The following is an 11,403-nucleotide window of genomic DNA, read 5'->3' on the forward strand; positions in this document are numbered from 1 at the left end:
TAATTAACATTCACAGTTATTTTAAATATTGTTTTATAGTTGGGTTTGTAAAGGAGGATGGCATATTACCAGCTATTCTTTAAATGTCCATTTAATGAAGCTGTTTCCAGATAACTTAATATTTGCATTTATTTAACCAGGTTTCTTTTTTTTTCTTCTGTGAAACTTGACCATGATAAGAACTTGTCTACTCCTGCTGCTTTGCCTAATGGACCGTTACCCTGACAGAAGCTGCTACAGGTGTTGACTCATCAGAATAGGAGGAAGGTGGCGTGATTGCATTTCCAGGGTAGTTTTAACAGGTTGCATTTTGACCTATATTCACTGTTTTTTTTATCTTTATAACACAGAAAATACTCCATACTAAATATTTTGCAATTATTTTTTATTTATTTTTTTTACATACACATTCAAATAACAAGATTCTTGTTTATTAATTAAATTACATTTTTACAATTCTATTAAAGATAACAAGTAAGAATTACTGCTAGAGGAATTAACATTCTAAAAACATACTAAAAACTTTTATATAAAAAGATGCACTTTGTATTACATTCATATACATCAGGCTGTATGTATTAGCTTGTTCTAATTTCTAAGAAAATTGGTTCAGCTGAAACAGGCAAAGATCCAAAAAAAGTGATCTCCTCTACCTCATCCCCGTGACATTGATTAAAGATTACAGAATATAGAGGATCAGGTGTTTCTGGACTAGCCTATCAGATTCTCTGATAATGCAAAGGTATTTTGTTTAAACAAAGTGGGTTCGTCCTCATTTTTCTGCAGATCTGGATGTAGCTGTAATTATCCTTTTGTTTCTCAAAAGAAAATACATATATGATTTTAGCAAACTTGATAGAAATGTCCTTATGTTTAAAGTGAAACGCAAAACAAAAATTTGGACAACTCATAATTATAATACAGTTTGAAATAGACAATAAACAAGTTTGGCTGGTGCCTGTTGCCAATGAATGGGAGGAGAAATAAACACTGCACAGGTCGCCAACACAGGAACCCATAGAACAAAGAACATACATTTCTATCTATGTTCAATTTAGAGAAACAAATTATCCTTTCAGATCTGTTTTGGACTTTAGGAGGAGGTCGGATTACCCAGACAGAATCCACATATGATGAGAATTCCCAGGATGGGATTAAAATGCAAGGCAACGCTGCTAACCACTGCTCCGCCCATTAGAAAAAATCTAACATAGCAGAAATTGCATGATATCACCTGTTAGAAATATTTTATTTATACTCTTACTCTGTTTGTGTTTCATGGGTTGTGTTCTAATGAACTATTGTGATGTATAATGTGTGATTCATCTTTTATTAACTCTTGCTTAAGATTGTTCCAGATAAAGGTCATGCAACGGACGGGTTGTGAAGGAGGCCTGAACATCCTCTATCACATGCTGGGTTGTAAAAGAGACATGAACAGCCTCTATCACATGTTTCTTCTAAGCATGTGCTCTTGGAACAATTCAATTGTAAAACAGCCACTTTGTTTTAACATATGTGCTGAGGTTTAAAGTAAGAGCCTTTTGTTTCCCTTTCCCTTAGTTAAACCTCAGCTGGTGTAATTAGGGACATCCCCTTTTCTTCAATAAATAGCAAGGAGAAAGCTGAAGACTGCAGAGTGAGGTGGAGATTGTAAACTCTGCAGTCTCTTCCTACTCTCCTCGCGAGTAACTAAATTAATTGTCTCTGTGCCTTCTTTCTTTCCCTGTATGTATGTATGATGTTTTAGGTGCTTAGACCTGACATCACCAATATTTGTTATGTCTGAAGGCTAACGCTCATTTATTTTATTTCTATTTAAATTGGAGTAGTTTACAGAGTGTTTTTGTTTGTTTTTTTTACTGAGGAGCACTGCCATATATAATATATATACAAAACCATGGCAATAAGTATTTTGGTTAAAAAGTTTTAAAAGTTATTTCCATATTTTCTCAGAACAGGCCAACACACACACATTTTTGTGGTTTTCTACAACAACAAAAGAGAGCTCATTACTACAAAACATAAACATTGCTTAAACTGAAGCACCAGTATAAAAAAAATGCAGTGCACTGCTAAAAAATTTTTTACAGAGATAAAGGAATAAAATAATGATCTACAGACCAGAGATGGAAAAAAAAGTAAAAATTCTGCAAGAGAAAAACATACCATACACTCCATTACTTTGGATTCTACCAGATTTTCACATATTTTTAAAACAAACCCATAGTAATTCTATATGAAAAACATTTATATACTTTAAAAATGCAGTTATTTAAAACAAATTTTTGTTTCTATCTTAGACTATCGAAAGAAAAAACCTTGGGGAGTATTTTACTCAATTATTTTTCAATATACTTCTTAGTAGATCAAAAAACTACTGTAATGAAAATTCATTCAAAATACCCCTAACAGACAAGGTATATACCGGTATTTTTATTTTTGGTTCTATAATCTGTCTATATGGCCAATGTCAAACACAAGTATAGGTAATGATTGAATAGCTTATCTAGGCTGCCCTACATAGGATTACTTCTGCTACGGCCTAACTCTTTTTTTTTTTCTTAGTTTGTTTACCATGTTTTAATGATTACCTGACTATCCCAGCATCAAAGTCCAAAGCTCTGCCCATGATGAGTTTAATAAATAATGATAATTCTAGGTGGAAAAAAAAAACAGCAATGTCACAATTATATCATTTCTAAAGGCTGTTGCTTGCAACAGATTTTAATGTGGGTTATTAGCATATAGAGGAATGGACGTCTATTCTACACTTTTCCTGCTGTTGTTGTTTTGTTTGTTTTTTGTTTTGATTTTTACACCAATTGTGAATAGTATGTTTCATTATTTGTGTTCTGAGAAGATTGCAAGTACCTGGTTCGATCCCCACAGGCTCTACTATGGCTCCCTAAGCAAGACACTTAACCCCACAATGCTCCCCGGGCACTGCACAATAGCAACCCACTACTCCCCAAATGCAGAGGAATATCAATAAATTTCTATTATTTTTATATATAAATAAATTATATATATATATATAAAAAAAAAATATATATATATATATATATATATATATATATATATATATATATATATATATATATATATATATATATATATATATATATACTGTATATATATATACATAACAATATATATGTAACAATAATGGAACAACAACATTAATTCCACAATTAAACAAGTAAAAATTAATTTTTAAATAAAGTACACCATTGCTGTAGAAACAACCCTGACATTCCAGTCTTCTAAACTGAGAAAGAGCAAAGGTGTCATAAGGTACATCTTAAACTTGCAGCCAAAATGTCTGCTCTTGTTTCCAATTGAGTTTAAAAATATGTATTTTTCTCAATGTTGGAACTTATATATTACAAAATTATATAAATATATATATATTCTATATTTCAGCCTTGCACTTTAATGTCTTTATGTGGTATGTCTGTATATTTCTTTTTTATTATTATTATTGTCTATGTCTAAAGTATGTCCATGTCTGTATTTTAAACTATGTAAATGTCTGCATGGGAGAGTAAGAAACGTAATTTAAATTCTTTGTATGACCAGTGCATGTAAAGAAATTGACCTAAGCTGACTTGACTTATTTTGGCATGTTTATGTAGTTCCAGTGTTTCACCACCAGATGGAGCTAATTCACCACTTTTTTAACAAATCACGTTATTTTCGCTGAGTTTAGTTACATGTCTATGAGCTCAGTATCTTAGCTAACCTACACAGCTCTGAGTTTGGCTCCTCGCTGCTTAGCATCGGGATTGTATTATTTCTGTAACTACATGTTTCATTTCCGTTAAACAGAGATTTTTGGAAATCAACTTCAGCCCTGTCTGGACGACATGGACGAGCCGGACACGGCAGCGATCCTCCCTGAGGACCTCCTTAGCTCCTCTTCAACCGATGACCCGCCTGCGGAGGCACCGGGCGCCACCTGCTCGGTGCCGCCGCCGCCGCGGACGTGTCGCGTCCCGGTGTCCGTGGAGCCGGTGCTCTTCCTCTCCATGTTCTCCCTGGCTCTCCAGGCGCCTTTGTCCACCCAGTACCTTTGGGACCGAATTAGCGAGGACCTCGGCTACAACGGCTCCAAGAGGGCGGAGTGCAGCAACGGCTCGGTGGAGCCAGACCCTCTGCAGAAGGTGATCAGCTGGTAACGTCACTGCTTTAGTCATGCTGTGGGCCGCAGCATGGGTTCATGTCTATGTGCATGAAAAGCAAAATAAATAGTGGAGCATTATTGCAAATTTCAACGTGTTACAGAACGATATTACAATAGATAATCTGTTTGAAAAACTCTGAATTAAACGATATACTTCAAATAATTAAATAAAATATATGATATATTCAATAAATATTAAAACTGCATAATTATAATGAGAAAAATCTACGTGAACTATAATTTGCTATACATTTTTATGCTATCACAATTATAATATAAATTCTATGAGTTATAAATCAAGTAGTTATGATAAAAGTGGCATGAGTTTTTCTCTTGTGACCAAATTCAACACGTAGAGAGATATTGCTTTTAATAAGTCACCAAAATAATTAAGAAGTTGTATAAATGGATTCAGTTTAGAAAATAAAAATCTTTATATATATATATATATATATATATATATATATATATATATATATATATATATATATATATATATATATATAAAATAAAAAAGAAATAAAAAAAGAAAAAAATAATAAAATGGCTGAATATGCAGGTTTTATATTTAAAGGTAAAACCTTAGATGCACTGATCAGGCTTTCACAGGCCAATACTGTTAATAGCGACGGCTTTATTTGATGAGGTTTTATTTGGAAGTACATTTTAATTTTATTTTTTTAGTAAACAGTCTTTGGTTCCTGTTTAAACAATTAAGAATCTAAAAACACCATTTTTGAAACAGTGCTGAGAAACCAAAAATAAAAAAAGAAAAAGCAGACGACTGTACTTTGTTTAATCAGTGACAATAGTGTATATTTCTTAAAACCAGCCCATAACCTTAAAGCATCTGATTAGGGGGGTCAGGTTTCTGCTGCACCAGCTGTTTAGCAAAGAGGAACAGCATCACATGTTGGAACAAGTTAGAGGGATCTGATGAGCCTGCAGAATTGAACTTGAATCGTTTTAATGAGGTAAAAGGATTTCAGTTGCACCAAATGTTAGCTGCACTCATTTTTTCTGCTTGTTTCTGTTCAGGAAGTTGAAACTCTGACAGCCCACTGGAACCTCTACATTAACCTGGGGGGCTTCTCTGTGGGGCTCTTGGTGGTCCCACTCCTGGGCTCGTGGAGTGATGTTGGAGGTCGGCGACCTGTCCTCATCCTCCCTAACTTTGGCCTGGCCCTGCAGGCCGTGGTCTACCTTGTTGTCATGTACCTCAAACTGCCTGTGGTCTACTTCCTGGTGGGTCGGCTGCTCAGTGGTCTCTCGGGGGATTTTAACGCCATCCTCGCTGGCTGCTTCTCATACGTGGCAGACGTGAGTGATAATAAGTCCCGCACCTTCAGGGTGGCAGTTCTAGAAGCTTGTCTGGGTGTTTCTGGGATGTTGGCCAGCATCATAGGAGGCCAGTGGCGGCGGGCACAAGGGTGAGAAACATTTGCTTTGTGCACTTCAATAAAAATATATATATATATATATATATATATTTCCCCTCCATAACCTTTTAATGTTGTTTATTGCAGTTACATTAATCCATTCTGGCTGGTCCTGGCCACCAACTTGGCCTCAGCTCTCTACGCCTACCTGTTCGTCCGAGAGTCCGTCCACCCGGACCCCAGCGCAAGGCTTTTCACGTCTCGCCACCATAAAGCTGTCTGGCAGCTGTACTCCACAGGACGTGTGAGCGCTGAGGCTGGCAGGCCGCTCCACAGAAGCAAGCTGTGGCTCTACACGCTTTGCTTCTTCCTGGTGGTGACCGTTCACTTCGGCAGCAGAGAGCTGTACGTGCTGTACGAGCTGAGCTCCCCGCTGTGCTGGGGCTCAGCTCTCATTGGCTGGGGCTCTGCAGCTCAGAACTTGGCCTACCTGAGCAGCCTGCTGGGGCTGAAGGTGATGCAGCGCTGCCTGCAGGACTCCTGGATCGCACTGGTGGGCCTGGCCTCAAATATGACTGGACTGGTGGTGTTCTCTGTGGCGAATACCACCCAGCTTATGTTCACAGGTGAGAAACGAATTAAACAACTTATAGAAATATGTCATTCAAATATTTTTAGAATATTAGTTGGAAAAACAACACATTGCCTTCGGAAACAAAGGTGCGTCATTTAATCTTATCCATTTGTTTTACATATTAGTTTTGGTCTCATAAGTAAAATGGCTGACACTAATGTTCTGGGTCAGTTATTAACGGTTTCCGATGGAAAACCCTCTGCATGTTTTTTAATAACCGGACATAAAAATATTTATTCAAAAACCCACAACTTGTTTATTTTACGGAGTGAAAAAAATCACTTGTTTTTTTTATCATGCTACTGTGCTGGGTGGATCAGCCAACAGGCCTTAAGGTCATAGGGTCTATATGTTGTTGAGATGAAGAGAAGAGACACCAGGGCCAGTGTTAGGTTAAAGGCTAGGTTAAATGCAGATACTTTGTAGCAGGCTTAAAATTAAGTTTAAGGAACCTGATTTTGGGTTGTCATTCTGTGTTAGCCATAATGATGAACATTACCAGACTTAAAAACCTGAAAAAGGATCATCTGACGGTAACACCTTAGGGTTTTATGTCCAGGTTATGGCCTGTGTTTCCTCTTCATGGCTTCAACTCCGGTCCTCAGATCCAAGCTGTCCAAACTGGTGGATCCATCAGAACAAGGTGAGGCAGCTTCTGGTTCTGAGCATGCAACCTTTTAGTTTCACAGATGTTGAATTCCTGAACTCTGTGGGCTAAAGGGATAACATGAGGAATGAAGCAGCGCAGTTCGATTTCACACTTTCCGGTCCTGTGTTCTGGTTTCTATAAATGTGTGTGTTTGGTCCCCAGGGGCCCTGTTTGCCTCTGTCGCCTGTGTGGAGAGCTTATGTTACCTCGTAGGCAGCAGCATCTTCAACTCCCTCTATCCAGCCTCGCTACATTTCATGAAGGGCTTTCCATTCTTGTTTGCTGCCTTCATTCTCTTCATCCCTGCTGGAATAATTGGGTGAGTTTGCTCTTTTCCACCTGCCTGTCAGCCCTTCTATCCAACCAGTTAAAGAGGCCACTCATTGGTCCGTCCATCTATTTATTCATCATCCAACCTTTCCTCATGCATCCCTCCTCCCATTCATCTATCCCTCCATCACCCTTCCACCTTTGTTTTTCTCTTTTTCAAACTGTTGGCTACAAACAGCAGCGTAATCTGCAACATATTTATCTGTCTCTGTAGAGCTCTGCAGTGTTTGGACCAGCGCAGGGAACACAGGGACTCTTCATTATCCTAAAGCTGGTCTTGATGCTTATTAGGGCGGAAAACAGCCCAGAAAGAGGGGCAACATGGAAACTGCCCCATGACTCCAAATGATGAAGTAAACTCCTCATTCCAACAAAAAGCCTCACCGTCACAATGTCCACAAATGAAGATTTGATTCACTTATTTTAAATGATTTTTTGTACTCTTTGGATCTGTCTAATGTTTTTTATTTTAATTTATTAACTGTAATAGTGGCTGCAGTGTCACTGCAGCGCACTGCTAAATGCTTTTTTTATTCATTTGTTGAAATATTTAATAATATTCACCTAAATCAGGTGTGATTTCTGATTCTATCAGCCTTAAGACACTTCTGCTCAACCAGGAGCTGACTTTTGTAAAAGAAACTGAAAATCTTAAGTATTTTTAAAAGATAATATTTAAACTAGTTTTAGATCAGGAAAACTTTTCTATAAAAGCAAAGGATATATTTACTTCAGTAGTTTTTTTTTATTATTATTATTATTATTATATTTGAGCAGGGGCAGTTCTAGAAATGAGCCAATGGGGGCCAGTGCCACTGTAGATCATAACCTGGTCCCTGTTATGGCCCCTGTAGCAAAGACGTAATACTAAATGAAATTCTAAGGATGATATGCGCTGGAACAGACATGGTTTCTCATTGGTCATTTTGTTTTTCTTTAAAATATTCTGTTTAACTAATTACTTAAAAACAATAAGGTGATAGCTTCAACGGTATTGAAATAGGATCCCAATTTTCATCTGCTTAAGGTTTTTTTTCAAAACGAAAAGAATACTCAAATTTTTTTACAGCTGAATTTATCAGTTTTTCTTGAGTTCTCCTTCTGCTTTCATAGAAAACTGTAATTTGAACTTAAATCAAGTTAAAAATATGTAAAATTCCTAAATTATGAATGTATATTGACCTAATATTCCAAATAATAGCTTTATTTGACCTTTTAGATATTTACATAGCTACAATTCTTTTAGTTGCTTTTTTGCTATGCTTATGGATTTTTATTTTAACGATAATCCGAATTAACATTTTTAAGCCAACAATAAATATTTTCAGTTGGAAGTTAGAATTTTAATTAAACCTAATTGAATGGAAATTTCACTACATGCAGCTCTCTTGATATATTTGAATCCCTTGCCCTGTTTTTTTCTTTACTTCATGCTCTTCTGTGCCGCCATGAAAACACGGGGCCCCACCCTGCCCCTCTGGAACATTTGGTCTAGAACCGCCACTGTATTTGACTTTTTTTTTTCACCAAAATGTAAAAGAATTATGGGATACTGAAAGCACTTTGGATCCAAGCATGGGATCCATATGACCATTTGTTCTGTGTTACGTGTTTCTTTATTTTTAAGCAAATTGAAAATGATAAACTTGAATGTTATTGTGGTAATGGTAAAGTTGAAGGGAGTTTTGTATTTTTAATATGTTCTCGATCTATTATGAACATGCTGGGCAATTCTTTTTCAACATGTTTTTATTTTTATTGAAGAAGATTTTGTGCTTTTATACTCTGATGATAACTGCACAGCTGGAAATGGACATACCGTAAATGTGTTTGAGATTCAACCTACGTTACCTGAAAACTGAGTTAAGGTTGAAATTCTAAATGTTTTTGAGGATTTTGTTTAAATAAACAGAATACATCCTTTTTGTCAGAAGATCCGACTGAATTATTTTCATTTATGAGCTTGAGGGGACGATTGTGGCCTAACTATGTTGGGAAAACTTTACGTTATATAAGACCAGGTGCCTATACTGTATGGAAAAGTGGTTGGTAAGTATAAAAGTGGTTGTAATAAGTAGTATAATAAGTGGTTGGTAATTGGTAAGTCTGGAATTCAAGGTCTGGATATAAGCATAGAAGAAGAAAATTATGAAACAATATTTTTTAACTCTGGAACTTCTTATGTTTTACTGGCATGTTCAGATACAATACATATACAATTTTTTGATTATTATTATTTTGTTTTAAATAAAAAGGTTTAGACAATTTTAAATTCATCTGAAAAGACTTTATAAAAATAGAGATACATCTAAATCTATCTAGGGGGTGCTAGAGGTCAATAATTTGCAAGCATCAGGTGGAATGTTGACTAGTTTTAATTGTAAAGCCTGCTAGAGTATATGAGTCCTTTCTGATCTGTATATTTTACAGGATTTGGAGAATTTCTCTTAGTGATCAAATCTTTTTTCCTTTCATGAAGCGGAAAAATGCTAAAATCAGAATCATTAAAAGGTACCGGTAGTTTGTCCTCTTCAGGTTGGAGGAGAGAGGAGGAATTTAAGTATCTTGAGGTCCTGTTTATAGGTGAAGGGAGAATTGAGTGGGAGATAGACTGATTGGACCTGCAGCTGCTATAATGTGGACACTTTACCCATGTGTTGTTGTTAAGATAGAGCTGAGCCAAAAGGCAAAGCTCTCAATATACCTGTCGGTCTGCATTCCTACCCTCCCCTACGGTCATTAAAAAACCGGATCATGACCAACAATACAAGATCCTGATCCTGAGTAGTTGAAATGAGCTTTCACTACAGCATAGCTGGGCTTTCCCTTAGAGAGCAGCTCTGTCATCCAGGAGAGGTTTTAAGTTGAGCCACTTCTCCACATCGAGAGGAGCTAGGAATGTCCCACAAGGAGCAGGTCCAGGGGACGACCCAGGGAGGACTATGTCTGCTGGCCTGGGAGCACCTCATGCTTCCCCCAGTAGAGCTGGAGGAGGTGTCTGAGGAAGGGGAAGTCTGGGAGTCTCTGCTGAGTCTGATGCGACCCTGTCCTGGATGAAGTGGAAGAAGATGATAACGATAAAATCCTTACGGTGAATCAAATACAGTGATATTTGATGTGGGCTGCTTAGTGGAGCAGTGGGTAGCACTGCTGCCTTGCAGCAAGAAGGTTCTGGGTTTCCCAGCCCGGGGTCTTTCTGCATGGGTTTGCATGTTCTCCCTGAACATGTGTGGATTCTCTCCGGGTACTCCGGCTTTCTCCCACAGTCCAAAAACATGACTGTTCGGTTAATTGGCTTCTCTAAATTCTCCTTAGGTGTGAATGGTTGTTTGTCTCTGTGTTCCCCTGTGATGGACTGGCGACCTGTCCTGGGTGTACCCTGCCTCTTGCCCGTAGACAGCTGGAGATAGGCACCACGACCCCACTTGGGATAAAGCGTGTCAGAAGATGGATGTATATTTGATGTGTTGATTCAGGTTTTAAAATAATAATAAAAAGGTTTTAGAGGTTGTAATAATTATTTATGGTTTTTTTCTTTACTGTGCTTAACTACTTTCACCTGTTTTGTTTTTTCCCCAGCTTGATTATCTCTTATCAGATCCACCTGTTTCTTCTGCTATTTATGCCACTGGGTCCCAGCCCATGGTGCCAGATTATTCCAGCTTCCAGCAAGTCTAATTCTAGCGTTTTCTGTGTGTGTTTGTTCTGCCTGATCTTGACCTGTTTCTCCCCACTGGACTTCTGAGTTTTGGCAGCCCCTGTTCTGCTCTGTTTTGCCTGTGTTTCTGGATTTACCTGGTTTTCACCTGTTGCGGACCCTGGACCTGTCTTCTGACCACGGCTTGGATAATCCCTTCTGGATCCTTTGTTGCCTCTGTGTGCTCTGGCTGCTGCTGATCGCTCCTCCTCTTCCCTTCACTCCTTCTTCTGTGCACAGACTGAACATTGCCAGGTTGGTGACTTTCAAGCTCGTTGTGGTTCTCCGTTGGAGTTTCAGAAGTCATTGATCTGTGCCTGCATTCCCGCAGCGTGTCCAGTGATCCTGCCCCAGCTGATGAGCAAACACACCCAGCCTTTTAATAAACGCCTTTAAGTTATCACTGTCTGTCTCGTCTGAATTCTGGGTCCAATCCTCTGAGCTGATGACAAGAGATGTCACCCCTGCAGCTTAGATTTAAAAAAAAGCTTTCTGTTTAATAACAGTATAAAATCTAAGACAGCAGAG

General features: G+C 37.8%; 1 protein-coding gene across 2 annotated transcripts; it reads left to right on the forward strand.

Moving 5' to 3' along the window:
* Positions 1 to 3,693: 3,693 nt before the first annotated feature.
* On the forward strand, positions 3,694 to 7,925 carry slc46a1 (solute carrier family 46 member 1). 2 transcript variants are annotated; one of them, XM_038283965.1, is made up of 6 exons: positions 3,695 to 4,166; positions 5,225 to 5,616; positions 5,713 to 6,191; positions 6,759 to 6,842; positions 7,011 to 7,167; positions 7,393 to 7,922. In XM_038283965.1, the coding sequence occupies exons 1-6, from the start codon at positions 3,870 to 3,872 to the stop codon at positions 7,445 to 7,447; spliced, it is 1,464 nt and encodes a 487-aa protein (XP_038139893.1). In that variant the 5' UTR covers positions 3,695 to 3,869; the 3' UTR covers positions 7,448 to 7,922. The 2 variants fall into 2 exon arrangements, with proteins under 2 accessions (XP_038139894.1, XP_038139893.1); XM_038283966.1 differs by lacking the exon at positions 7,011 to 7,167 and having other exon boundaries at positions 3,694 to 4,166; positions 7,393 to 7,925.
* Positions 7,926 to 11,403: the final 3,478 nt, after the last annotated feature.

The sequence above is a fragment of the Cyprinodon tularosa genome, unplaced genomic scaffold (assembly GCF_016077235.1).
Source record: "Cyprinodon tularosa strain WSP-4 unplaced genomic scaffold, ASM1607723v1 ctg198, whole genome shotgun sequence".
Classification (NCBI taxonomy): domain Eukaryota; kingdom Metazoa; phylum Chordata; class Actinopteri; order Cyprinodontiformes; family Cyprinodontidae; genus Cyprinodon; species Cyprinodon tularosa.

Excerpts from the sequence above, each read along its gene's own strand:
- slc46a1 (XM_038283965.1), top strand. The coding sequence starts at position 3,870 with ATGGACGAGCCGGACACGGCAGCGATCCTCCCTGAGGACCTCCTTAGC. Across the intron at positions 6,192-6,758 it reads CACCCAGCTTATGTTCACAG|GTTATGGCCTGTGTTTCCTC; the intron begins GTGAGAAACGAA and ends TTTTATGTCCAG. Across the intron at positions 7,168-7,392 it reads ATCCCTGCTGGAATAATTGG|AGCTCTGCAGTGTTTGGACC; the intron begins GTGAGTTTGCTC and ends CTGTCTCTGTAG.